Here is a 27,711-nt window from a genome sequence, read left to right on the forward strand (position 1 = left end):
TAGCCCCCACAACCTGGCCGTCTCCACGGAGGCAGTGGCACCCCCTGCAGCCGCCCCAGCCCGCCCTGGGCGATGCTCACATTTTCCAGTGTTTAGATTTTATCCACTTTATTAATGAGGCAGGCAAAAGGCCCGCGCCTGGGGGCGGGGGGGGGGGGGGGGGGGGGGAGGGGGGAGAGGGCTATTCCCGCCCTGCCAGGGGGAGGGAGTCATGGGGGACCAGGCCAGCTCCCCGGGAGCCCCCTTCCTGGTGGGGCAGCTGGGGTTCTGAGTGGCCGCTGCCCGTTGCCAGGAGCAGAGAGAGAGGTCGCTGTCACCCCAGGCTCCCTGCGGGCACGAGATGGGACGGCTGAGCTGGGGAGATGGGGTGGTCGGAGAGGCCCCTGGAGGCCGGAGAGGGCAGCGGGAGGAGGCCAGGAGCTGAGGAGCCGCCCTAGGAGGGAGGGAGAGGGAGCGGCCTGCCTTCCTGCCTGCTTGCTGGAGAGCTCTGGTGCGCAGAGCTCTGGGGCGGCGCGTGCAGCCGGCAGCAGGCTATGGGGGCCTGGAGCCCCAAGCTGAGTGGGTAAGAAAAGGGGGACAAGAGTGTCCCTGGTGGGGGAGGGGGGCTTGGAAGGATGGGGCCGTGGCTACCTCAGTCTCTCTGTCCCATGTTCTTGACTCTCAGCCCCGTCGGTCTGTCCCTGTCCGTCTTACCATCTGTCCATCCACCCTTCCCACCTGGCCAGCAGGCAGTTCTGCCCTCTCAGCCCTCACCACCAGGGCATCCAGAGATGGCTGGTGCTGGGTCCGCCTTGAGGCCTTCGGGGCAGGGACGTGGAGCTGGCAGGAACGGCACCGTGGGGCATCTGGGTGGCTGTGGTCAGGGGTAGGGCCAGGGTGACCCAGTAACAGGTCTCTGAGGTTGCAGTGTGGGGGACAGGGACTGTAGGGACAGAGACGTGGCCTTGGGGAAAAGGACAACGCGGTGGGGAGAGATGTGCGCCTGGCGGCAGAGGTGGGGCTGTGAGCATCAAACGTGGGACTGGACCAAAGGTGACCTGGTGATCGTCAGGAAAGGGCAGTGAGGGCAGGTGGGCCCTGGGGTCAGAAATGGGTCAGTGGGCATCGGACCGAGCCAGAGGCCGGGAATTGGCCGTGGTGTAAAAACGGGAGGTGGGTGCCAGCGGTGGATCTGTGAGGCCCAGAGGTGGGGACACGGACCCGGAGGAAGGCTGGAGCCGGAGGAACCGGGGTGGACAGAGCAGGCGGGGAGCAAGAGACGGGCTGATGGGGCAGAGGAGGAGAAAGGGTCGGGAATGGGGCAGTCGTGGTCACCTGGAGTTGCCACGGGCAGCGGGTGGACGGGAAAATGCCAGTGGCCTCAAATGGGTCCCGACGATCTGAGGTGGAGCCACCCGCTAGGCTCAGCTTGTCGATGGCCGTTGCGCTCCTGGCCGGCCTCACCGTGCCCTCCTCTCCTCTCCCCAGCCCCACCCCCGGCACCTGACATGAGTCTCTGCGGGCCCCTCAACCTGAGCCTGGCAGGCGAGGCGACCATGTGTGCGGAGCCCGGGGCCCCCAACGCGTCGGCCGGGCCGCCGGCCGGCCGGGCGGGCGCCTCGCCGGCGCTGCCCATCTTCTCCATGACGCTGGGCGCCGTGTCCAACGTGCTGGCGCTGGCGCTGCTGGCGCAGGCCGCGGGCCGCCTGCGGCGCCGCCGCTCGGCTGCCACCTTCCTGCTGTTCGTCGCCAGCCTTCTGGCCACCGACCTGGCGGGCCACGTCATCCCCGGAGCCCTGGTGCTGCGCCTGTACGCGGCGGGCCGCTCGCCGGCCGGCGGCGCCTGCCACTTCCTGGGCGGCTGCATGGTGTTCTTCGGCCTGTGCCCGCTGCTGCTGGGCTGCGGCATGGCCGTGGAGCGCTGCGTGGGCGTCACGCGGCCGCTACTGCACGCGGCGCGCGTCTCGGCGGCCCGCGCGCGCCTGGCGCTGGCCGCGCTGGCCGCCGTGGCTTTGGCGGTGGCGCTGCTGCCGCTGGCGCGAGTGGGCCGCTACGAGCTGCAGTACCCGGGCACGTGGTGCTTCATCGGCCTGGGCCCGGCGGGCGGCTGGCGCCAGGCGCTGCTCCCCGGCCTCTTCGCCGGCCTCGGTCTGGCCGCTCTGCTCGCCGCGCTCGTGTGCAACACGCTCAGCGGCCTGGCCTTGCTGCGCGCCCGCTGGCGCCGCCGCTCTCGACGGCGTCCTCCGGCGAGTGGCCCCGACAGCCGCCGTCGCTGGGGGGCGCGCGCGCCCCGCTCGGCCTCCGCCTCGTCCGCCTCGTCCGTAGCTTCGGCCGCCGGCGGCTCCCCGGGCCGCGGCTCAGCGCGCAGAGCCCGCGCTCACGATGTGGAGATGGTGGGCCAGCTCGTGGGCATCATGGCGGTGTCGTGCATCTGCTGGAGCCCGCTGCTGGTGAGGGGCGCACACGCCCCTCCGGCCGGGCTCCTTCCTGCCCCCACCCCCCCATGCCTCCCACCCTTTTCCATCCTAGGATCCCTGGGTTCTCTCTGCGTCCTCCAACCGCGGTCCCGCCCCCTCGAGGCTCCACGTGTCACGCAGCCCGCCCTTTGGTCCCTCCCTCTCATCTCCCACCCCTCCACCCAGTCCCCTGGTCTTTCTCCTGCCTGGGGTCTTTGCAGTTCACCCTACCCACTCGAGCCTCCTCCCCAGCCCCCTTCCGTCACCACGCCGCCCCGTTTCTCTCCCCCTTCGGTCCCCTGTCTTTCGGGATACCTGGGACTTCTCTCCTTTTTTTGCTCGAGCCGCCACTCGCTGAAGGCCTTTGCTTCTGCCACACCTTCTCCCTCCTTCCGGAGCTCCTTCCCACCAGGACTCCCATTTACCCTCCCGGTGAGCCTCTGCTCCTCTTCACAGCCCCCTTACTTTCCAGCCACGCTTCATCCATCCCAGCCCCACCCTTGGCCAGCCCCCTTCTCTCACACCTGCCCCACTGCTCACACCGGCTTCTCCCGCAGGTGTTAGTGGTGCTGGCTGTCGGGGGCTGGGGCTCCAGCTCCCTGCAGCGGCCGCTGTTTTTGGCTGTGCGCCTCGCTTCGTGGAACCAGATCCTGGACCCCTGGGTGTACATCCTGCTGCGCCAGGCCGTGCTGCGCCAACTGCTTCGCCTCCTGCCCCCGAGGGCCGGCGCCAAGGGCAGCCCTGCGAGGCTGGGCCTCACCAAGAGCGCCTGGGAGGCCAGCTCGCTGCGCAGCTCCAGGCACAGTAGCCTCAGCCACCTCTAGGCGCGCCAACAGCCCCAGCGGCTGAGTCAGACCATCCCGGGCCGGGCCCAGGTGGGTCCGCAGCGCTGAGCCCTCGGGGGAATAAAGCCATGTTGCGGACATGCGCAGGGCATGTGTCCGGTCGGGGCTGCAGCGCCCCTGTGACCGCGCGGGGGTGACAGAGGCGCCGCATGAACCTTCGGGGTGTGCAGTTCTGGGACTTGCCAGGCAGAGGCGCAGACACGCCAGACGCGGAGTTAGAGCTGCCGGAGCATGCGCAGAAAGCCACGGCCGCAGCCCGAGGGCCCGGGCTCCCGTCTGGAGCAGAGCGGCTGGCCGACCCAGAGCCGCCAGGGGCGCTTTTTGTCCTGCCGCCGCCTGGACTGACCCCAGCAACAATTCTCTCATTGTGACCCTGAGCTCCCCCAACACATCCTCAAGGCCCTGCCCCCAATCCACGCCCCATCAGGGCCTCCAAACTCCAAAGTCCCTAAACACAGCTCCGAGCCATGTCTGTCCCATCCCGGCCAACGCACGATCCCCACTATAATAGCCCAGAGTCCCCACCTTCCCTTAACCCTCATCAAGCGAGCCCCATGCAAACTCAGGGCATCTCCCCGTCACTCTTTATGCCACTGGCCACCCATCGGATCTGCCCCCCACAACTCTCCCCGCTTCCAAGCACACCCCTCTCCCCCACCCCTGCCCCATGCCAACATTACTGCACACATTAGGAGCCAGAGGATGCGTGGGTGGGGCAAACCCCAAAGGCCTTTTTAAAAACTACTAAGAGCTTGGTCAGGGCAGGGGCAGGGGAGAGGGCTAGCAGCCCCCGGCCACGAAGTCGAAGTCCCGGAAGGCTGCCTGCTCAGTGGCCGTGAGGGGCCGCGCGTCGCGGGGCGGGCTCAGCGTGGGGGCCTCCCCTGTGAATTCCTCATCGAAGTTGCTGACATCCGTGCGGCCTGACAGCGTGGGCACGAAGGGAGGTGGCAAGCGCCGGGCCAGCAGAGTGTCCCAGCCCAGTGTCTGCAGGGGCGGAGGAGAGACAGAAGTCAGCAGGAGAGGCTGGGGAGCAGACTGCCCGAGCGACCAGCCCCTGTGCCCTGACCAGCCCTGCATCTGGGGGATTGACATTAGGAGTCATAAGATAGAGGGATAAAATGTGATCCTTACTGGCAGCCCAATAAGGGTCACAGTGTGAGCATGGGGAGCCCGGGGGTGGGGGAGAGGAAGCCTGGGTTCACGCAGATGTGCGTGTAGGAGGGTCAGTGGGAGTGGGGGGGGGGGACGGAGGTGACAATGTTGGAGGTGAAGTGACTAGGTCTTGGTACGGGAGAAATGACTAGGCCCTGGGGGACGGGGTGACCAGGTTGACCAGGTCTCTGGTGGGGGGAGGGTTGGCCAGGCACTTGGGGGGACCTTACCCGAAAGAAGGGCTGCTTTTTCACATCCTCTGCGTCCCTCTCGCTGGACCCCAACCTCCGCTCTGGATTCCTCCGCAGCAGCTGGGGGGAGGAGAGGTGTCAGTCCTCCCCGTCCCGGCCCCAGAGCCCCTCCCCAGGCCCAAGTCGGGGGCTCCTCACCCTGCGCATGATGCCAATGGCTTCGGCCGACAGGAAGCGTGGGTAGCGAACCTCATCGTTGACTATGCTGTCAAATACCTCCTCCTCGTCGTCCCCTGGGAACGGGGACTGGGGACAGGGAGAGCCAGGGTGAATTAGGCCCCTCCTCTGGCTCCCAGCCCCACCTGAGCCCTCTACTCCCAGCTACTTCTGGGGGCTGACTGATGTGGGAAGGTAAGTACCCCATTTTAGAGACGCAGAAATTGAGGCTAGGGAGGCAAAGCCACCTGCCCCCATCACACAGCACATGCAGGCACAGTATGATTCCCCACCGGCCCTCCCCCGCTCCCCCCTCCCCCTTCCCCCCGCTCCTCCCTCTTCCCCATCCCCCCCTCCTCCCCCCCCCCCCCCCCAGGCATAAGCAGTTCCCAGTGTGATCCCAGAGTCAGGCAGGGTGGGAGCAGCCTGGGGCCTCACCTCTCCAACCAGCATCTCGTAGAGCAGCACACCCAGCCCCCACCAGTCCACAGCCCTCGTGTAAGATGTGTCTGTCAGCACCTCAGGTGCCAGGAACTCCGGGGTCCCACAAAATGTGCTGGTCCGGTCCCCATAGCCCATCCCTGGGGGCAGTAGGGCCACATGAGGTTTCGGGTGGGGGTCCCAGCTACGGGTGGGGGTCCCAGCGGTAGCCCAGCCCGGCCCAGCATGGGGTGGCCTAGCCAGTCAGCCCCACCCCAGCGTTAGGGTTGGGGGTGGCCCAGGTGGGGTTGGGGACGCCATTCCCTCCCCACTCTGTCTAATCCCCAAAGGCCAGCCCTTCAAATCCCAGCCCCGCCCCTCACCCTCCTTGCAGAGGCCAAAGTCTGCGATCTTGACATAGCCCTCGGTGTCCAGGAGCAAATTGTCCAACTTCAGGTCCCTGTGATGGGTTGGGGGGACGTAAAGAGGGATGAGTGGGGGTCTGGGCCCTGCCTGAAGCCTGAGGGCCCCCCGTGGGCAGAGCGTGTGTACAGGAGCACACGCACACACGGGCACACACCTGTAGACGATCTTGTGTTCGTGCAGGAACTGCAGCCCCAGCACCACACAGGCCGAATAAAAGCTGCAGAGAGAAGATCCTGTGACGGGGCCAGGCCTCCCGGCAAGGAAGGCAGGCCACAGAAACCCGGCTCTCACGTCCCCCAAAGCCCCCCCAGCTCCCCAGAACTCCAGGAGGTTGGGGGAAGAAGGCAGGGGCCAAAGGGTGGAGGGTAGGAAGAGGGCCGCCACAGCCTCTCCGGGGGCGGGGGGCGGGGCGCGGGGTGGGGGCGGGGGGCTCACACAGCGCGGGGCTCAGAGAACACGTCACTGTGGATGTGCAGCATCAGATCCCCGCCGGCTGAGTACTCCATCACGAAGCACACGTGCTCTGGCGTCTGGAAACAGCCGAACAGGTTCACCAGGAAGGGATGTGCTGCTCTGGTCACCGCCGCCAAGATCCGCTTCTCGCACATCAGGCTGGGCAGGGTTGCAGGCAGGGGTCAGAGACCACAGCAGCCCCCCACCCCCAAGCCCCACACTCCCCGGAGTCCTCAGCCATCACCTATTTGCTGGGGGCCTCGAATGGCTGTGCAACCTGAGGCAAGTTGCTTAATATTTCTGAACCTCAGCGGCCAAACAAGCACCCAGAATCCATCTATCATCCTAGTAACAGCGCCCCCCCCCCGCCCTGCCAGACATCCCTTTAGGGAACAGCCAGTGTGGGCTAATTGGAGCACCCCATTTTCCTGGCCAGGAATTGGTTCGGGAATGGTCGAGCCAAGCTAGTGGGGCTCAACCTCAGGATTTCTGCTGGAATTATTAAGGAAGAAGGGCTAAAACTGGTAGATGAACCTTAAATTGCTGTGGTAGGGGGCTCTCTCTGCCCCCAGTGAAATGACTGCAAGCAAAGCCCACAAAGAGGAAAGAGGATAGCGAGACGTCATCTGAGCAACTGGATACAGCCATGCCTGAAGGCAACACACCCCTACACTTTTCTGATCCAGAGCAATAAATTCCTCTTTTGCTTAAGGCTGTCTGAGTTGGGTTCCTGATTAACAAAAAAAAAAAAAATGTCAGGAAGATTAGGGACAATCAGGGTCTCTCTTGGGCATTTTTACAGGGGGAGCAGATACTGTGTAGAATGCTCTAGATGCATTCCCTCACTTAATCTACCTGACAACCCTGCAAGAAAGGCATCATTACCCCCCTTTTATACATGGGGAGGCTGGGGATCAGAAGAGCAAAGTGACTTCTCCCAGGCCTCTAAGCAAATTGGTGGCAGAGTTGGGATTTGGACCCAGGGCCCTAACCCCAAAGCAGGCGCAGTGTAATGGTGCCATTAAGAGTACAGCCTTCAAGGGTGCTTGGGTGACTCAGTCAGTTAAGCATCTGACTCTTGATTTCTGCTCAGGTCATGATCTCATGGTCGTGAGATCGAGCCTCGCATTGGGCCTTCACACTGAGTGTGGAGCCTGCTTGGAATTCCCCTTTCTCTCCCAATCTCTCTCAAAATAAAGAAACAAACATTTAAAAAAAAAAAAAAAAAAAAAAAAAAAAGGAGTGCGGGCTTAAAAGTCCGAGTCCCTAGGTTTGAATCCCTGACCTGTTGCTTACTGGCTTTGTGACCTTGGGCAACTTGCTCGACCTCTCTGTTATCGGCAGAAGGGGAACAGTAATATTTACCGCATAGGACTGTCATGGGTTATTGGACATAAAGCGCACAGTGGGCACTTTCTAAGAGTTGTTAACATCTTAAGTGCTGGCTTAGTAATAAGTGGCTGTTATAAATCACTGTCACAGCAGCTCCAAAGAGGGGACTGCTCTGTCTCCCACTTCCCAGAAGAAGAGACCAAGGTTCTCAGAGGGCCCCAGCTGGTTCCCCACCTTTCCACCTCATCTCGGGCCACAATGTCGCCTTTCTTCAAAGCCTTGATGGCGAACAGCTCCCCGCTGGGCCGGAACTCAGAGAGCAGCACCTGGAACCACAGTGGACAGCGAGGACCTTCGTGGCCAGCCCGGGAACCCCCAGTTCCCTCAACTCCTTGCCCCCTGCCTCACCTTCCCAAAGTGACCCCGGCCCAGCACTGCCAGGAATTTGAAATCCTCGAGGGTCAGGGGTGACTTCCTCAGAGGGCTGTGGAGAGAAGACAATGGTGGGGACAAGGACGGCAGGCAGGGGTGGCAGGTGGGGAGTGGGGGAGGGGTGTCACCTGCACAGGGCGGGGCCTGGGGTCTCCTGGGTCTCTGAAGGCAGCTCGGGAGTGGTGGTAGTTTCCTGGATCGGGGAGCTCTGCAGCAGAGACAGGGGGTCAGAGGCACCCCATAATATAACTGCACTCTAGTCACCTCTCTGACGTCGCCTCTCCTCCCGCTCGCCCCCATTCTCACTCCCCTCCTGCCACACTGTCCTGTGCACACACCAGCTCAAGTCCTTTGCCCAGACTATTCCTTCCAACCAGGGTGGGGAGTCCTCTCTTCCCCACCAGCATCTGCACAGCTCCTCCCTTGCCTCCGGGCATTTATCGGGATGTCACCTTCGCAGATGGTCAGCTGCTCAGCATATCAGACAACTCACAGAACCTCCCTCCCCGAGACACACATACTCCCCGTCCCCTTTCGCTGCTTTTTTTCATGCCGTAAATACATTTTATCATTTTGCCTACTTATTGCCTTGATGGGTATGTGCCCTGGGAGCCACTTAATTCTTTACCCCACGTGTGCATGGAACTTTGGAAAGAGTCAAGATCAATACTGCAAATGGGAACATGTTACTACCGGTTCATCATCCTCCACTGCAGACACGGCTGTAAAAATCCAATCAGCACGGATAGGTGTGTGGTGGGAAACACCGGCCTCTCGTGCCCCAGCCCCCCTCCCCGGAACCAGCCACCATGAAGGGATTTCCTGAGTGCCTTTCTAGACAGATTTTCTACAAGCAAACGTTGATGGTAGAGGCTCCATTTTCCTGGCTCCCACGACTGACAATATCCTAATCCGGACGTTCCTACCGGACAACCTGTCTTAGAAGCTATTCTACGCCACTGCACATATGTCACAGCCACGTACTATTCCAACCTGTCATTTATTTAGCACTGGCTCCTACAAACGGACTCTGACGTTTTCACTTCTGCCCACACAAAAAGCTGCCGCAGTGAACTTCCGGGATGCGCACATGTGTGCACGTCCAGGATTGGAACTCTTGGGTCGAGACGATGTCCCATTTTTAGCTCAGCCGGCTATGCCCTCCCGAGGTGCAACAATTTGCGAGCCTCCCACTGACTGCCTGTTCCCCCGCCTCCTGCCCAGCATTTGGTGGTATGAAACTTTTGGATTTTGTTTTGCCAAACTCATCTCATGGTGCCTGTCATTATATTATTATTATAAATATAATCCAGAAGCATATGTTATTCTTCTTTTTTTTAGGCAACGTGTAAAATGCACTCAAGGGAGCCAGCTCTTACACACACGTGTCCACCTGGGTGCGTGGCACCCAGACCGGGGGTGGGTAAATCATGTTTTGCACCATCTGTGAGCTAAGAATAGCTTTGACGTTTTTAAAGGGGGGGGGGGTGGAGAATCAAAAGGAGAGTGACATTTTGTGATCTGTGGAAGTGATATGACATTCAAGCTTCAGTGTCCATCAGTGACGTTGTGCCAGGATCCAGCCACGCCCGTTGGTGTATGGATGTATCATGTGTGGCTGCTTTCTGCAATGGCCCTTTATGGAAAAACTGTGCTGATCTCTGCCCGAGATTAAGACCCACAACATCACCATGACCTTGACGGGCTCCCTTGTATCTCCCTCCTATCAATAATCGCCTCCCCCCCACAACCAGAGAAAACCGCTATCTTGACTTCTGTCCTTGACTTGAGTCTTAAACGTGCTTGGTTTACAGGCCAGTGCACAGAGCACAGCAAGGCGAAGCAACTTGCTGTGGGTCACACAGCTGATAAATAGCAGAGCAGGGACAAGAACCCAGGTGGCCTGGCTCCTGAGCTCATGTTTTTATTCAGGAATAGAGAGTGGGACCCTGCTTCTAGAAGAGATGTGTGACCCAGGCAAGTTCCCGGTGGTCTCTGGGCCTTGAGCTGGGAAAGAGGCCCGGAGGAGGAATCTTTGAAGCTGCCTAAGCCAGGCCCAGGGGGAAATGAGTGGGACACTCACCAGGCTCGACGGGCTGGAAGGAGGGCCCAGAGGACTCTTCTGGGGCAAACTATCCAAGTCAGCCCCAAGGTTCAGCTTCTCCACAGATATATCGCTGTAGAACACGGGAGGAGGGTTTGTCTGGGACCCAGCACCCTGCCAAGCAACCAGGGACAGCCTAGACCCCAAGGACCTCCCTCCTTACCCTGTGGACCGGGCCTCAGGTCCCGGAGAGGCCCCAGGGCTGAAGGTACCCGTGGCCGTGGCATTGGGAATGAGCCTTCGAAGCAGCCGCACCCAGGTGGCAACATCGATGTTCATCTGCCTAGCGCGCTGAAATGTTTTCCCTGGAGGGATGGGGGCAGGCGTCACCCTTCATGATACTCCCGGGACCCCTGGCCTCTCCTCTGCCTTGCTCACCCCCTCCTCACCTTGTTGCTTGGAGAAAATTTTCTTCTGCCTTCGGAGCCGGGGTATCCTCTCAATGACAGGGTTGTGGAAGGTAACCTGGGGAGAGGGGCCAGTGGGTGAGAACCTGCCCCCACCTCTAGGCACAGGGGGAAGCCCTTAGGAGAGGAGGTGTGCACACCCATATGTTTTGGGGGTTCTGATCACTGCGGCCCCACATCCAAACACAGAGTATTAAGAAGTTATAAGGTACTAAGGGGCTAAAAAAACAATCCATGGCCTGGCAGGGCTACCTCCTGAAACCCCATCTTGGAAAGCCAAGAAGCAGGCAACCAAACCCTCCTCCAGGGGTGCAGAGGGGGGGTCTGACCCAACAAGACGCACACTCAGCTCCAGCAAGGTCCTACGTCCTCGAGTGTCCTGATTCCCCAAGTGTGGTCCCGGACCAGCAGCATCACCTGGGGAATCTGCCGGAAATGCAGATTCTTGGGCCCCCCACCTGGACCCACTGAATCAGAAACACGGGGGAGGGGCCCAGCAGTCCGTGTGTTAACAAGCTCTCCAGGGGATGCCGGTGCCACCCATGTGGGGGAGCCGCCGGTCTGGCGCCATTCTCCCAACTCTGGTTGCATCTTCTAGTAAGGCGCTAAAAGTCACAGAACCGTGTGACCTTATGCGTGTCCGATATGGTCACCACTAGCCATGAAGGGCTATTTAAATTCAGGAAAAATTTAAAGGAACATTAAAACTTGGGTTCCCTGGTCCGGCTAGCCACGCTTCACGTGGCTGGCGGCTGCTGTGTTGGACGGGGCTCGGATACAGCATTTCCATCTACCACACAATGCGACTATTGTAGGCTCATAGACCACAGAACTGTAGAAAGTTCTATGGGCTGGTGCTTTTGGGGAGGCAGAGAAACAAAACAGAACGCTATAAGTAGACCTCGAGGGCGAGCAGGACTGCTTCAGAATTCGCACCCCCGCTACCCACCCAGCCACCCGCTGGGTTTTGGCCGGTCTCCCTAACGGAAGAACAATTTCACTGCCCTGCCGCTCGAGTCAGCCCTGGTCCCTGCTCTTTTCCGCCAGCGGTCCTCAATTATGAGATCAAGTCAGAATTCCCACACCGAGGCACGGATTCCCACACACACAGGGCACATGTATATGTGTCAGGGGCAAATTTAAAGCACTTTTGAGGAAGTTTTTGGCTGATGAGAGGGCCAGGGGCTTTCCTACTCGGTGCCTCTGTTTTCTCCCCGCTCAGATGTGACTAAGGAGGATCGCTTCTGAACTGGGTTGAAGTGGGTCTTCGTGAGGATTAACAAGTTAAAACCGGCAAAGCACTTAGGACAGGGTGTGGCTCACACCACAAGGGGTCAGCTAGGAATGTCATTTATTAGACCGCGGGCCCTCACCCAGGGGACACTGGCAATGTCTGGAGACATCTTTGATTGTCACAACTGGGGGTGGGGGTGGGTGCTGGCTTCCTGTGGGTGCAAACCAGGGGTGCTGCTCAACACCCAACCGCGCAAACCGAGAAGGATCCGGCCCACTGGGGCGCACTTGGCCACAGCACCAAGGGTGGGGTACCCCGACTGAGACCCTAACCCTAACAGCACTGCAGAAGGGCTTTCTCTCTAGTCTGCTGTGGCTCTGATAGCAATCTCCTTGACACATCACCAGGTTTTTCTTTTCTTTTCGGGCTTGGCAAAATTTTGCAATTTTTTTTTTTTTTTTGGTCAATCCTTTCCCCTCAGAACAAAACCAACCCCAGCTTACGTTGTGTCACTGATGTCACTAATTACATACATTTTTCTATCAAGGTTCAGAGATGAATCCCAAACATCTCTTCCCTTCTGGACAATGGGAGCATGTGGGAAAGTAGTTTCTCGTGCTCAGGGGTCGGGCTGTACCTCGGCCACCAGGCAGCCCTGGGGTTCCATGTCCAGCTGCACTTCATGCCTCTCGTTGTCCAAGAAATCCTCCAACTTCAGGAATTTGAGGGCACACAGGCCCCGTTGGTCCCGCCAGAACACAGCCAACTCCAGTTCCCGGGCCTCAATTGAGGGAGAGGAATTGAGCCATCACTTGGGGTGCCTGAGGTCCAGAACCCTCCTCCTCCAGGCCCTGCCATCCCCCCCACCTAGCTCACCCTTTCCAGCTCCAGGGTGAAGCTCTGGTCCCAGGCGTTGGGGCCACACGGCTTCCAGGAGGTCTGCCCCACCACTGTGTTATCCAGCTTGAGCACAGTGCTAACCTCGCCTGGAATGAGGGGTGGGGGAAGGTGTCAGAAAATGTTTGGGGTGTGTGTAGGGGGGATCATATCTCCTATCCTAGTAAAGAAATCTCTCCTCCCCCCATTCATGTTCACCGTGCTATCGTGACAAAGCTTAATGGTTCTGCCTTTCACGTTAAGGTGTTTAATATACTTCCAGTTGATGTCTGTGTATGGTGTGAGGTAGGGACCCAAATTCGTTTTTACTCTATATGCAACTTCCAGCAATATACTCCTGAGAATTCACCCTAAAAAAATGCATGCAGTTTACATTGGGAAATGCACATATGTAACGCTTACATTGGCCCCAGACTAGAAATACCTATTAAGACCCAAATTCACTTTTACTCTATATGCAACTTCCAGCAATATACTCCTGAGAATTCACCCTAAAAAAATGCATGCAGTTTACATTGGGAAATGCACATATGTAACGCTTACATTGGCCCCAGACTAGAAATACCTATTAAGAGGAGAATTAACATATAAACTATAGTATAGTCTTATTAGCTGATATTCAACTCTTACTATTTTTTACTTTAAAAAGCCCCAGCAGTTTGTTACAGCTCAGTCTAAGACAACAGGCTATTAAACAGGAGTTAAAATGAATGAATAAACTATAGCTTCATGCTATGATATGGCTAAGTCTCCCAAACAATGTTAAGTGGAAGAAGCCATTACCATGGAATACGTTCTGTATGATTCTGTGTATGTAAAGTTCAAACACCAGGCAAGGTTAAACTATGTTGTTTTGAGATGTGTATATAGGTGCTAAAACTACAAAGAAAAGCAGGGAAATGATAACCACACATCAGGAGAGTAGCTACCTCTGGACAGAGGAAGGGGCTAGAATGGGAGGGGAGAGGGAAGGGGGGTTTCCAGAGAGTTCTATTGCTTGACTTGACCTGGGTGGTGGTATCATGGGTGTTTGCTCCATTATTCTTCTTCTTTTGTACCTACTTTCTTGGATGCCTTTTTTTTTTTTAACTGGGGTAAAATTCACATAACATAAAATTTACCGCTGTAATCACTTTGAAGCGTTCCGTTCACACTGTTGTGCGACTACCACCACCATCCATCTCCAGAATGTTTTTCGTCTCCCTCCACTGAAACTCTGTCCCCGTGAAACAACAATTCTCTGCTCTCCCCTCCCGCCCAGCCACTGGCAACCACCCTTCTTTCATTTCCGTGACCTGGACTAGTCTCGACACCTCAGAGAAGTGGAATCGTACAGAACGTGTCTTTTTGTGACGGGCTTGTTTCACTTAGCTTAACGCCCTCAGGTTCGCCGATGCTGTAGCCCGTGTCAGTATTGAGGCTGCCTTTTGGGGGTGGAATACCACCCCGCGGCACATACACAGCGCATTCTGCTTATCCGTTCATCCGTCAGCGGACACCTGTGTCGCTTCTACAACTTGGCTGTCGGGAATAATGCCGCCGTGGACATGAGCGTCCACAGATCAACTCCTTGGGGTGTGTACTCAGAAGAGGGGTTGCTGGTCATACGGTAATGCCATGTTTAATTTTTTGAGGACCTGCCATCCTGCTTTCCACGGAGCCTGCAGCACTCTACAGTCCCAACGGTAGTGAGCGAGGGTTCCAGTTTCTCCACATCCTCCCCAGCACTTGTATTTTCTTTTTTTTTCTTAAAACAATATCCACCCTAATGAAGGTAACGTGCTAGTTCTAGGGGCGCCTGGGTGGCTCAGTCGGTTGAGAGTCTGACTTTGGCTCAGGTCATGATCTCACAGCTCATGGGGTCGAGCCCCGCGTCGGGCTCTGTGCTAACAGCTCGGAGCCCGGAGCCTGCTTCGGATTCTGTGTCTCCCTCTCTCTCTGCCCCTCCCCTGCTCGTGCTCTGTCTCTTTCTCAAAATAAATAAATAAAGTGTTACAAGCATGTGACATCCCAGGATCCCTGCCCCATCTCATCCCTCCAAGGCTCAGTGCCCACTCACTGGTGTTCTCGGCTTCCACTTTGAGGCTGCCCCGGCCACTGAGGCTTCCGCTTCGGCTGTAAAGGCCCCGGGCTGGGCGGCTCAGGAAGGTGGTGCGGCTGTCGGGGGTGCCAGGCACCCCCACCGAGGGTGAGGAGCTCCAGGGGACGGTCTCTGGAAGGTCCCTGCAGCCTGCCACACGCACCTCCAGGGTCCCTGAGGGAGGGTAGGCTCAGGAGGCGCCCGTATCTGGCACAGGCCAAAGGCGAAGTGGGCATATCCAGAAGTGGCCAGCACACAGGTGGAAGTCGGTGAGGGACAACCGGGGTGGGGGGGTGGGGCAGGGGGTCTGATGCAGGGATGCCCACAAGTGAGAGATACAGGAGAAGGGGCAGGGCTGAGGCTGGGGTAGGCCAGGCTGGGGAGGGGCTCTGGATGCTGGGGGTTATCGACAGAAGACGGGTTTAGGGCACGGGCCGATGAGGCAATGGGACCCAGACTGGACCAGGGCGTCGAGGGTAGGACTCAGGGAGCTGACCAGAGGTCCCAGAAGGGGTCAGGGGTCTAGGGTAGGGCTGATCTAAGGGGGAAGTAACCGCTGAGGGGTCTAGGGAGGGAGGAGCTAGCTGGCCTTGCAGGGTGGGGGCAGACTCAGGGCCGAGGGTTCTGAGAATGAGGGGTTGCGGGACTTGGACTGGGGGGCTATGGCTGGAGGGAAAAACAGGGCCGGGTAAGAGGGGGTAGTGATGGGGACATGGTGGGCATGGGGGCAAGAGTCCAGAATCAGAGGACAAGCGGGGCCCGGAAGTCGACTGCATAGAGCTGTGGGGCCTAGGGAAGTGGGGACCCGGGCTACAGAGCTGGGACGCATGGAGGATGAAGTAGGATGGGGTACAGGCGTGGGGAAAGCGGAGATCTAGGTTGAGGTTCTCAGGGCTTGGGGAGAAGTCGAGGATACGGAGCCGCGGTGGCGGGGTCTGGGTGGGGGAGGTCTGGACCCACCTGTGAGTGGCGCGGGCTTGCACAGGGTGTTGTAGTGCGTGGGAGGGAAGGGCCCCGCCAGGCGGGCACTGAAGGCTGCCGACGAGGCCACAGCAAGCTCCTCGCGCAGCAGACGCCCCTTCGGATGGTCCGCGGGCAACTCCCCGAGGCGCCGCTCGAGAGCCTCCCGCAGCAGCCCCAGCTTCTGGTTGGACTCGGTCAGCTTCTCCTGGGCCTGTAATGGGAGGGACAGAGTGGGGCTACGGGTGGGGCCTGGCATGCGCCTCCCCAAGCCTGGCTAAGTCTTACCTGGCCCTAGCCTTCAAACCACCTGGGTCCTACCCCTGGGCTCCGGGAAAACGAGGCCCCACCCCCGGCTGAGGCCCCACCCCTGGCCAAGGTCCCGCCCCTTGCTGAAGCCTCACAGCAGGAGGCCCTACGGGTCAATTCCCGCCCCTTCGCTGGGGCCCCGCCCCCGCCAAAGTCCCGCCCCTTACCTCGCAGACCGCCTTGCGGTCCGGGGCCTTGGCGGCGCTGAGCAGGCGCAGCACGTTCTTGGCACCCTCGGCCACCGCGTGCTCCACTCGGAAGTGGTGCCTCAGCTCCTCAATGCGCAGCTCCACGGACCCCAGGTCTGCACTCCCTGTGGGCGTGGGACGCCGGATGGTGAGGCCAGCCTAGGATCCAGGTCCGACTACCCCAGCCCTGGATGCGCAGGTGTCCGCAGGAACGGGCACTGGCCACAGACACACCACCACCAAGATGCGTCAGGTTTTTCCCAAGCAAGGGGTGACCGTGCCACAGTCGCACTGTCACCTGCAGGCAGTCAGACTTCCACCCAAATGCAATCACTCTTTCATCCAAACATGGTCACCCACAGGCACCATCCCAGGGACAGAGTTAGGCTGTCATACAGGAACAGTCATGTACACAGGGACACGATCAACAAAGGCTTAAAGGACAGACGTGTTGGCAGGGTCCCCTTGCATCCCAGGGACGGTCACAGGGACACTGTGGCCATTTAGATAGCCAGAAGGAAAAAAAAAAAAAAAAAAAAAGATAGCCAGAAGGAGATAATCACACAGGCCCAGGGACACTTAAAAAAAAAAAAAAGTAACTTTTACTAACTGCCTTCCAAGGGCGCCAGTTTGCCCACACCTATCAAAATTGCAAATGTAATGGCCCTTTGATCCAGCAAACCCAGTTCAGGAACTTTATCCCATAGAAACACCTCTGCACTTGACATACGTACATCGTTACTCACTGAAGCCTTCTTTCTAAGAGCAAAAGATCGGAAATAACCCCGTTTCTTCCAGTAGGAGTCTGGGTAAACGAATGTGACCATCCACATGGTGAAATACAATGCAGTTGGGAGAGCAAGGGCACTGTCACACAGACATCGCCACACTGTCACTCACAGGGGAACAGTGGCATTATTGCTTTGTCACCAGCGTAGGCACACGGTCACCCACAGGCAGAGAACACACTCTCACAAAGATTCAGCCACACCACCACACAGGGATATTGTCACAGGGCAGAGAGACATGATCACAAGACACAAACATCCTCACGGGACACATTTACACTGTGGCAAAACCCCTGGGGCCCCCTAACTCCAGCCCAGGGAGAACCATAATCACACTGCCACATGGGTAAGGCACAGGGACGGCAAAGAAATGCCATCACACTGTCACACAGGCAGGACAGCATCACCAATACCCACAGGCACAAATGTTGCAGGGAAACAGACTGGGTATCACACCCAGTATGAAGTCATAGGGACACAGCCATGGCCCAATAAAGGACGGTCACAGTTACCCAATGGCACAGGGACAGGCACAATAAGGACACACTGTCACCAGAGGCACAAGACCACACTCTCCATGGGTGTAGGTTCCAAGGACAGTCCCACTATCTTGTATATTGACCCAGACTCAGACCCTGGCACTCAGAGAGAGTCATGCCATCACTCACAGGCACTCAGACACCAACCACACAGACATAGCAGTCACAGGCACACTGTCTGACAAACACAGCCGCACTCTTGCCCCCAGGCCTGCTGTCACACATGTCCAGATAGTCGCCAGGGCTTTTACACTTACAGGGACAAGATCGTACCATTACCCGAGGCTACAATACTACCCAGAGGCACAGGGACATGACCATACCATCATTCACTGTCACCGAGAGCCCATGTAGGTATTCCCAGTACAGATGAGCAATCACACTAACACCTCCCCTACCTCAAAGACATACACACGACACCCACACTCTGTCATCTGAGTTATCTATTCCCATTGCTATGGACTGGATGTTTCTGTTCCTCTGAAATTCATATATTGAAACCCTACCCCGGGTGCCTGGGCGGCTCAGTTGATTGAGCAACCAACTCTTGGTTTTGACTCAGGTCGTCATCTTACAGTTTCATGTAAGGTTTCATGTGAGGGTTCAAGCCTCACATCAGGCTCTGTGCTGGCGGTGCGGAGCCTGCTTGGGATTCTCTTTCTCCCTCTCTCTCTGTTCCTTCCCCACTCAAACTGCCTCTTTTATAAAAATGAAAGGAAGGAAGGAAGGAAGAAAAAGGGAAAGGGAGAGAGAGGAGAAAGAAAGAAAGAAAGAAAGAAAGAAAGAAAGAAAGAAAGAAAGAAAGAAAGAAAGAAAGAAAAGAAAGAATAGAAAACGAAAGAAAGAAAAGAAAGAAAGAAAGAAAGAAAGAAAGAAAGAAAGAAAGAAAGAAAGAAACAAGGAAGGAAGGAAGAAGGAAGGAAGGAAGGAAGGAAAGAAAGAAAAGAAAGAAAAGAAAGAAAGAAAGAAAGAAAGAAAGAAAGAAAGAAAGAAGGAAGAAGGAAAGAAAGAAAGAAAGAAAGAAAGAAAAGAAAAGAAAAGAAAAGAAAAGAAAAGAAAAGAAAAGAAAAGAAAAGAAAAGAAACCTAACCCGTAATGTGATGGTATTATGTGTTAGGAGGTGGGGCCTTTGGCAAGTGATTAGGTCATGAGGACGGAGCCCTCGTGAATGGGAGCAGTGGCCTCTTAAGAGAGGCCCTCAGAGAGCTCCTCCACCCCTCCACCACAGGAGGACACACACAGCAGGAAGGGAGCTGTCTGTGAACCCAGAAGAGGGCTCTCACGAGACACCTTGATCCTGGACTTCTGGGCCTCCAGGACTGTGAGCAACAGATCTCTGTTGTTTGTGAGGCACCTAGTCTACAGCATTCTGTTCCAGCGGCCCGAACACACTAATCCCCACTAACAGCTAACACTGTTACACGGGGGACACACAAACTGTCATGGCTACCAGGACACACACACGGCCCCCGGTCCCCACAATGTCACATTAATACTGACACACATCAGTGGCGCAGACCCAGCTACCACCCTGCACACATCAAGACCCTGCCACAAATTCAGGTTGGCAGTCAGCTCAAGTCACCCCCGGGCATCCACACACAGACCCATTCGCGGACACAGACACACGCTGTGGACACCCCCAGTGCTACACAGTGGGGGCCAACGTGACGAGGCAGCCACCTAGTCCGGGGGTCCACCATTTCTTTTCACGAAGGACCAGAGAGTCCGTCTTTTCAGCTCTGCGGAGCACACAGCCTCTGTTGCCACCGCTCAGCTCTGCTCCTGCGGAGCGAAAGCAGCCTCACGAGATAGTAAATGAATGCACATGGCTGTGTGTCAGTAAAACTTTATTTACAAAAATAAGACGGCAGTGGCAGATTTAGTCCTCGGGCTGTAGTCTGCTAATACCTGGTCTAGGGCAGACCCTACATAGGACACAATGGGAAACCGGCCCAGAGACGGTCAGGAATGGGTTCCGGTCATACCGTGAGTGACCACAGCCACCTCCCTGCCTCAGAAAGGGTCCCCTGACGGGGCCGGGAGCTGAGCTCTTGCAAGGTGGGACGCGGGCTAGTGTGCCTCGGGGCGAGGGGCTCACCTTGGGCATCGTCGGGGGCTGCCTGGCTCTCCAGCTGGCCCGCCCGTCGAAGCTGCATTCGGATGATGTCGATCTTGGTCTTGCTGTCCTGCAGCATCTGCTGGGCCGTCAGCAGCAGCTTCCGGTCCTGGAGGTGGGGATGGGCTGTAAGGGGAAGGCTGGGCAAGCGGGGGTCTGCCCACAGGCCCTCTGTGCACCCCGTGCGGGCCGTGGTGACTGTGTCACAGAGGCGATGTGTGGACAGCACGCGCATCCACGCATTCCCAGGAGAAGAGGGGAGATGTGGCCCGTGGCGTCTGAATCCTGGCTCTGCCCCCCTAACACACGTAACTGCTGGCAAGCCACTCAGCCTCCCCGGGCCTGTTTCCTCCCCTGCAGGGAGGGGAGTAGCGACCACCACGGGGCTGAGGACTGAAGGAGCCCATCTATGTGTGGGGCTCAGGGCCGCACCTGGCGTCAGGAGGCACCGTATTAGAGTCAGCTGTCACCACGGCAGACACGTGGGTGAGTGTTCCCTGAGGCGGGCGTAGCCCTGACTGCAGCCACATGGGTGAGTCCAAGGGTCACTGGGTGGGTGTGTTTGACAGGCTGCAGTAAGGGGACTCCAGGGACACCAGGACTGGGTGTGACACCTCCAATCTGTGTGACACCTCCAGTCTCTGGGTGTGAATGTAATGGTCTGTGGGTCTGTGTGTCCAAGGCGCCCTGTTGGCCTATGCGTGTGTCCTTGGGGATTATGTGATGGCGTAGGTCTCTACGTCTAGAGGTGGCTGTGGTGGGCATCCTCCACGGGTCTCCAAGTGTCATTACGGCTGCGTCTCTAGATGTTATGGCAGTGCCAACGTGTGCCCAAGTGTTGACATGACTCTGTGTGTCTCCAGGTGTTAGTATTGACCTGACCATGTGTGTACATTTCAGAGATGCCACCAGCAGTGACACCACCAGATGTGGACATCCCTCGAGTCTCTGGCGTGACTGAGTGTGGGGCACAGCCTCTGCCGTGTGTCTGACATCTGAGACGGTCATCCTGTTTCTCAGATGCCCCCTACAAGCTGCTCACACCGCAGTCCAGCCTCCAAGTCCCCCATCAGTCCCTCTGTCCCCAACCCAGAGGGCCCCAGCCTCCCATGGGGCAGATAGACGTAGGTGGCACGGCGGTTCCCACCCCCAAGCCTGGGATCTGCTCACCGGTGTGCACGCACGTGGGGGTTGTGTACACGCACATGGGGTGTGCGCATGCATGCTGCCCCTACCTTGGTGCTGCCGTTGCTGTATGTCTGGATCATGTTTTCTGCCCCCTGCTTCACCTTCAGCTCGATGGCCAGCTGCTTCTCCAGGCCGGCCACGCGGCTCAGGTTGGTGGCCGAGGAGGCCTGGCTACCTGCACCAGGAGACTGAGGGGCATCTAAGAGGTGGGCGGGGGGGGGAGGACAAAGTCACAACGGCCCTCACCTCCATCTGCCTAAGAGGCTTTGCCCAGCTGAGAGGATCCACCCTTTGCCCAGCCTGGGTTCTGCCCCCAAGGCCAGGGGAAAGAGGAAAAGGGGGCCAGGGCCTAGAAGGCCCCTCCACTCCAGCCCGCCCAGGGAAACCCCCTCAGCACCGGGACGAGACCGGTGTGAACGAGCGTGGGCAAATGTCCACGTGTACATAAGTCCTTGGTGTTGGTGTAACTATATACAGAAGCCCCCCACTCCTCACGCAGCTATGTGAGAGCCTGTGGGCTCAGGTGTGGTTATGTCTGTGCCCACAGGGTGTTGGCATGACTGAGTATGCGTCTCCTCACGTGCTCCCATACCTAGGCAAAACGCCAGGCGTGAGGTCTGGGTGCAGGGGTGACCCAATGCACACGTTTCTAACTGTTGGCCCAACGGTACGTTCAGATCTCCAGCCGGTGTGCCTGCACTGGCTGTCTCTGCCTGTGGGTACAGTCAGACCCGTGTGTCCCTAGATGCCGGCATGGCTCTGTGTGAGTCCCGGAGGGTGGTGTTACTTGGGAGTGGGGGTGGGGGAATTTCGGTGCAGATGCGACCGTAGGAGACGCCGGGTGTTAGATGAGCTATCTCCGAGCACTGCCATGACAACGTCGGTCCCCAGCTGCTGACAGGCCGAGGCGGGGTACAGGTGTGGGGGGAGTCTGCGGGCCTAGTCTGACTGTGCGTGTATGTCTCCAGCTGTGGATGGGACAATGTATGTCTGTAAGGGTTGGACAGCTGTGTGTGTCAATCTCTGGGGGTTGGTGTAACCACGTGCAAGAGGCTCTAGATACTGTCTGTGTGTGGCTGTGACTGTGTGTGTGCTTCTTTGGGCGGAGGTATGGAAGTTTCTGGGTGTTCACACGATAGTGCCTGGGTCCTTGAGTGTCATCTGGGTGCTGGTGTTGACTGTGTGTGAGACTCTCTGGCTACTGATGTGATGTGGAAGGAGTCTTTGGCTGCAAGATAAAAAGTTCTGTAATGCCTTGCACGACAATGTGAATCTACTGTATGCTTAAAAATGATAACTTTTAGGGGCATCTGGGTGGCTCAATCGGTGAAGCGTCTGACTCCAGATTTCAGCTCAGGTCATGCTCTCACGGCTCATGGGTCCGAGCCCCGTGTTGGGATCTGCACTGTCTGTGCTGAGCCTGCTTGGGATCCTCTCCCTGCCTCTCTCTCAGCCCCTCCCCCACTCGCATGCTCTGTTCCTCTCTCAAAACAAATAAATAACGCTTTTTTAAAAAATGATAAATTTTATGTTGTGTGTTTTTTGACCACAAATAAAAAATTTTTATTTTGTTATTTTTTTTATGTTTATTTTTGAGAGAGAGAGAGTGCGAGCAGGGGAGGGACAGAAAGACAGAGGGAGACACAGGATCCAAGCGGCTCCAGGCTCCCAGCTGTCCGCACAGAGCCCCATGCGACCGCGGGGCTCCGACTCACGAACTGTGAGATCGTGACCTGAGCCCAAGTCAGAAGCCTAACTGACTGAGCCACCCAGGAGCCCCGAGAGTTTTTTAAAGAAACAAAAACTAAAGAAAATTTTTAAAGCATCTCTGGGTGTTGTCCGGATGTTGGTACAACTGTGTGAGTCTTCAGATATTCACGTGACCCCGTGTAGGTCGGGTGGCGGTGCGCCTGGGCAGGACCCTGCCCTGGGGGCCGGTTTGGGTGTTCGTTGGGATCCGAGGCCAAGGCCGGAGGCTGTCACGCGCCGGTGTGTCTCCCCGGGACTCCCGTGCACACCGGGCCAGCCTGGCTCTGGGAGACCCGGGGCGGGCCCCTGGCAGCGGAGCCCCCCCCCCACCTCCCCGCAAGCCCGCCCCCTCCGGAGAAGCCCCCAGCTCACCTCGGGCGGCGGCCGCAGGGTCGGGCAGCACCACGTGGGCGTGCAGCTCCTGCAGCTGCTGGTGCAGCAGGTCCAGGCGGCGCGAGGAGCCGCGCAGCAGCAGCTCCACGGGGCCCAGGCTGCGGCCCAGGTCGGTGGTGGCCCGCCGCAGGTTCTCGGCGCCCTCCTTCAGCTTCAGCTCCTTGCGGATCTCTTTCCGCAGCCGCTCCCGCTCCAGCTCCAGCTGCTGCTGCACCCCCGGGGCCGCCAGGTCCGCACCTGCCAGGCCCAGCTGCTCCAGCAGGGACCAGCTGCGCGGCTCACTCTGCAGGAGACGGAGCGTGGTCAGTAGGGGGAGGGGGGGGAGGGGGGGGAGGGGGAGACCCCACCCCACGGTGCACGCGGCACTTGGCCAGCTGGGCCTGGGACTTCCGAGACCCGGCCTGCTCCGCATACTCTGAGCCCCCAAACTGGGAGGTGAGACAAGGCCCTGTCCCCGCTTCCCGATTCCCCCAAACTGTGAGGTCCCAAGGGCAGGACCTTTTTCCTTCTCTGTCCCCTCCGACTAGGGGACCCCATAAGTAAGTACAGTCTTATCTCCTTTCATCTATTCCTTATGCACCGGGATTCGGGAGCACAGGCCCCATTACCCCACCAGTGTGTTCCCCCCCAAACTCGAAGGTCCCCAGGTTCAGGCCCTACCTCCCACTGCCCCCCCACAAACAAGGTCCGGAGGGCAGACCCCTTCTCCCTTCTGCTGCCCCCCTAAACTAGGAGGTTCCAAGGGTAGACCCCAACTCCCCTCTGCTGTCCCTAAAACTAGGTCCCCAGGGCAGGCCCCATCTTCCCTCTGCTGCTCCTCAAACAAGTATCAAGGGCAGGCCTCTGCTGCCGCCCCCCCCCCCCCCAAAAACAATGGCCTTGAGATCTGGAGAGCAGGCCCCTTTTCCTCTCTGTGATGCCCTCAAACTGGGAAGTGCCAAGGGCAGGCCTCCTCTTCCCTCCTTCCAAACGACATCCTGGGGACAAACCCCATCTTTCCCCTGCTGTGTCCTCAAACTGGGAGGTCCTGGGACAAGCCCTGTCTCCCTTCCTCTCGTCCTCTACACCTGGACCCCAAAGAGCAGCGCCCCGGCTCCTTCCTCCTCTATCCTGGCCTGGGAGCCTCAAAAAGCCCCACATATTTTCATCTTCAAAACAGAAAACTCCCAGGCCAGGGACCCGTCTCCTCTTGGTCCAAAATCAAGAGGTCCCAAGGGCAGGGCCTCCGGCCGGTGTCAATGGGGTCCTCTTTGCCCCCCACCCCAACCCCAGCCCCCACCTCCAGCTCCTGGTCCAAAGGGGGACTGGCCTGCGCCATCCTGGGTCTGGGCTGAGGGCCCCGCCCTCTTCCTGAACCTCAGCCCTGCTAGGGCCTCCTGACCGCCACTTCCTCTTTCCTGCCAGCTCCCAGCATCCCCTGCGTGGGGCCAGCTCCAGGGCTCTGGGGCATGTAGAGGACCTTTTCCTCATCGCCTCCCCTAGGACTAAGCCTGCTTCTCAGGAGACAACCAGGGAGGGCCCTCGCTCTTTGTCCTAGGACTTGCTAAGGTGTGCATGCACCTCACATGCCCATTAGTGTAGACATGGAGACCAGGCTCCCTTGGGTGTATACAGGCTCCAGGGGCCGACTGGGGTGTATACACCCTCTCATGTACCTACAGGAGTGTGCACAGAACACAGGCAGGCAAGTGTGTGCACACCCCTGTGCCTACCCCACGGACGCTGATGTGCACATGCCCGATATACGAGTGCTTCTATGGGCCAGCCCCCTTCCTGCAGATGCAGGCTGTCCCGACTTCCGGCTTCCTCTCAATTTGGTCGCCAATTGCTGTGACCACAGCTAGGGCCCGGCCACGCCACCTCCCTGAAACCCACATCATGAGAAGCCAGTGCTGGAGCTCTGGGGTGATGGTACCCACAAACCAGCAGCCCACTGAAGGCCAAGTATGACTTAATAATAAGAGCAGTTATTACAAGCTCCACCTAGGTCAACTAATGTGAGTCCACGAGTGGGGTGCTATTATCACCCCATTTTCAAGACAAGGAAACTGAGGCCTGGAGTGGTGACATAACTTGTCCCCAAGGTCCCACAGCCAGCAGGAGTAAGGGCTGGGATTTAAAACGGGAGTGCCCAGAATCTGATCACCAGCTAAGTGGCAGGCCTCGCAATATGTGAGAACCCCCACCGGGAGAACCCATTTCAGAGATAAGCAAAGTCTTCCTTGGCTCCCAGCCAACCTGGAGGGCAGCTGCCCCCAGGGAGGGTTTATGCATGCCAAGAGTATCACTCTCGCCAGCCTACCCATCCCTCACATTAATCCTGAGGAAACTGAGGCTCAGAGAGATGACAGCAGCAGATCGGGGGGCGGGGGGTTAACCCCACACACATCTCCAGGGGCGTTCGGCGACATCCAGAAACATTCTGGGTTGTCCCAGCTGGGGGTGGGGAGGGTGTGCTCCTGGCATCTACTGGGTTGAGACCAGGGAGCCTGCTCCACATCCTTCCCTGCACAGGGCAGCCCCCACCTCAAAGAATGATTCAGCGCCAAACGTCAAAAGTGCTGAGACTGAGAAACCCTGCGTTAAAGGACACAGACTCACACCCTGGGCTGCTGACCATGTTCCCCAGTAAGGCTTTCCCAGCAGCCCCACCTGCAGAGCACAGGCTCATCTACACCTCTCCCTTTGGACAGTGAATGCCCTTTTAGGCCCATTGTTTCTGGTGGCAAAACCACAGCTCAGAGAGGCAAAGGCAGTGGATCCAGGACATACAGTGAGAAAGTGACAGCGCTGGAATTTAAACCCAAGTTCACCTAATACTACCGGCTGGCTACCAGTCCCCGCCCACCACCCAGCCCCATCCCATCCCTAGCAGGCAGAGCAGGGTACTGCGAAGATCCAGGCCAGCTCAAATGGGGAAAGCCCAGGCACAGAGGAACAGAAGCTGAGGCCTGAGAGTACGCAGAGCAGGGAGGGAAGGAGGGAGGTCCAGCCTCCTGGGTTCTCTTCCCTTGAGTGACTCACTCCTACCCAGAGGGCAGAGGTCACCTGTGGGCCAGCAAGGCAAACCCATGAATCAGAAGCCTGGCCCAGCCTTGGAGAAGCCCTGCTCCCCCGCCTCCCACCAAGGCACAGGACACCCAGGTCCAGAGGGTCCACTTCCCAGAATCCTCCCTCCCTGCCCCGCCTTCCCAGAGCAGCCAGGGACCTAGACCCTCACATCCGGAGATTTCAATGCTTTGGGCGTTTCCGGAATCTGGACAGGACATCCGTTTGCCGGACACAGGACAGACAGGCACACGTCGGGACAGACAGAGTGACAGGGTGGCAGGCCCAAGCAGGCACAAGAAAGGGATGACCAGGAGGGGGTAAGAAACTGGGCAAGAGATGGCAGGGGGGACCACAGCACAGGCCCAGCCTCATTCCAGGACTCACAGCCTCCTCTCAGGTCGTGTTTGCTACATGCCAAGTGCATGCATGCGCCAGGGGGTTCCTACACAGCCCTCCCAGGGCTGCGGGTAGAGGCAGAAACCCCGGCCCACCCCGGCCCCAAGGTCTGACCTTATGTGATCGGCAACACCAGATACGCCCAGCTCCGCGGCAAGGCTGACAGGCCATCAGCAGGACTGGGGTGGGGGACAGGGGATCATGGGGGAGACACAGAGGGGATGGGGGCAGGTGCAGAAGGAGACGAAAACCCAGTTACACAGCAACCACAGGACAAAAGAGGGATTTTGAGGCACTAATGAGGGTGCCAGAGGCAGAGGATGTGCCTCAGATTCTGAACCAAAGTCAGAAGTCACCCTGGCCTTGCTTGTCACAGATGTGGAAGGTGAGTCCAAGGCTGTGATATTCACAAGGTGGCACATGGAGAACCTGGCTGGGTGGCAGGTCGGTGCCAATCTGTGTGTGTTTGCATGTGCGGGAAGGGTGACCCAGCCCTGCCACCCATGCCCGGGTTGGGTTCTAGGTACAAGAGAATCCCCAGCCGGGGATGAGGTTCCACCAGGCAGTCTTGAGGGTGGCCATGTGGATCCCCCATTCCTCAATCTAATGAGGTGACTCGGGCACTTCCGCCAACAGGTGCCAATCTGGGTGGCGTCGGGACCATCATAAAGCTCCGTCTGGAGGCGGGGGGCCGCCAGAGCTTTGTTGTGCTGGGGGAGGGGCACCGACCGAACGGCCTTCTCCCCTCCGGGCCACTGCGCCAGGCACCTGCCCCAGGTGGAGCCGCACCTGCCGGGAACTGAATGCTGGGGGGGGGGGGGGGGGGGGGGGAAGGGAGTGCCTAGTTGAGTGACGGGGGCGACAGGCACCGGGACGCACAGCCAGCCACAGACGTTCGAACGAGAGCCTCCGCCGCGCCCCTTCTAATGCTCAGGGAGGGGAGGAGCTTAGGGGTGCGGCGGGGGCCTTCCGGACCTCCCCGCTCCCCTCGGTGCGTACCTTCACCTGCCGAAAGGGGGACCGTGCTGGTTCCACGGTGTCGTCCCAGGGAGGGGGCGCCGGGCCCTCGGGAGGCCCCTACCTTGGCCTCCCGGGCCCCGGGGGGCCCCGGCAACGCGCGGGCGGGGGGTCCCCGGCGCTGGCCGGCCGCCCGGCGGCTGCGGACGCAGGTGCGCCTACCTGCACGGCGTCGCTGGCCATGTCCTCGCGCCGCCCGCCAGGGGTCCCCGCGCGGAGGGAGGGGCAACAGGAGGAGCGCGCGTGCGCCCCGCGCGGGGCGGGGAAGGGGCGGGCGCGGCGCGAGCCCCCGCCAGCGCGCGGCCCGCTCCGGCCTGCTCCGCTCGGGCCCCGCCTGGCCAGGCCGCCGCGTCCGCGCGCCGCGCCCTCCGGCCCCAGCGGCCGCCGGGC

The 27,711-nt window shown here is 58.7% G+C and overlaps 2 protein-coding genes across 6 annotated transcripts; one reads left to right on the forward strand and one right to left on the reverse strand.

Moving 5' to 3' along the window:
* Window positions 1-186: 186 nt before the first annotated feature.
* Window positions 187-3,360, forward strand: PTGER1 (prostaglandin E receptor 1). 3 transcript variants are annotated; one of them, XM_086698861.1, is made up of 2 exons: window positions 187-2,429; window positions 2,993-3,360. In XM_086698861.1, the coding sequence occupies exons 1-2, from the start codon at window positions 1,296-1,298 to the stop codon at window positions 3,257-3,259; spliced, it is 1,401 nt and encodes a 466-aa protein (XP_086554987.1). In that variant the 5' UTR covers window positions 187-1,295; the 3' UTR covers window positions 3,260-3,360. The 3 variants fall into 3 exon arrangements, with proteins under 3 accessions (XP_086554987.1, XP_086554985.1, XP_086554986.1); XM_086698859.1 differs by having other exon boundaries at window positions 187-562; window positions 1,468-3,134; XM_086698860.1 differs by having other exon boundaries at window positions 205-306; window positions 1,468-3,134.
* Window positions 3,361-3,983: 623 nt separating this feature from the next.
* PKN1 (protein kinase N1) lies at window positions 3,984-27,711 on the reverse strand. 3 transcript variants are annotated; one of them, XM_086698858.1, is made up of 22 exons: window positions 27,484-27,711; window positions 22,837-23,140; window positions 20,763-20,914; window positions 19,510-19,636; window positions 16,061-16,206; window positions 15,585-15,798; window positions 14,604-14,798; window positions 12,524-12,633; window positions 12,285-12,428; window positions 10,396-10,471; window positions 10,170-10,311; window positions 9,986-10,079; window positions 8,031-8,110; window positions 7,879-7,954; window positions 7,705-7,796; window positions 6,121-6,297; window positions 5,840-5,902; window positions 5,643-5,719; window positions 5,278-5,420; window positions 4,822-4,929; window positions 4,663-4,743; window positions 3,984-4,264 (listed from the first exon to the last, which is right to left on the reverse strand). In XM_086698858.1, exons 1-22 carry the CDS (start codon window positions 27,502-27,504, stop codon window positions 4,061-4,063), a joined length of 2,826 nt encoding a protein of 941 aa, XP_086554984.1. In that variant the 5' UTR covers window positions 27,505-27,711; the 3' UTR covers window positions 3,984-4,060. The 3 variants fall into 3 exon arrangements, with proteins under 3 accessions (XP_086554984.1, XP_086554982.1, XP_086554983.1); XM_086698856.1 differs by lacking the exon at window positions 27,484-27,711 and adding an exon at window positions 26,419-26,490; XM_086698857.1 differs by lacking the exon at window positions 27,484-27,711 and adding an exon at window positions 24,137-24,332.

The sequence above is a fragment of the Puma concolor genome, chromosome A2, assembly GCF_028749965.1.
Source record: "Puma concolor isolate L17-30 chromosome A2, mPumCon1.1.hap2, whole genome shotgun sequence".
NCBI classification, from domain to species: Eukaryota; Metazoa; Chordata; class Mammalia; order Carnivora; family Felidae; genus Puma; species Puma concolor.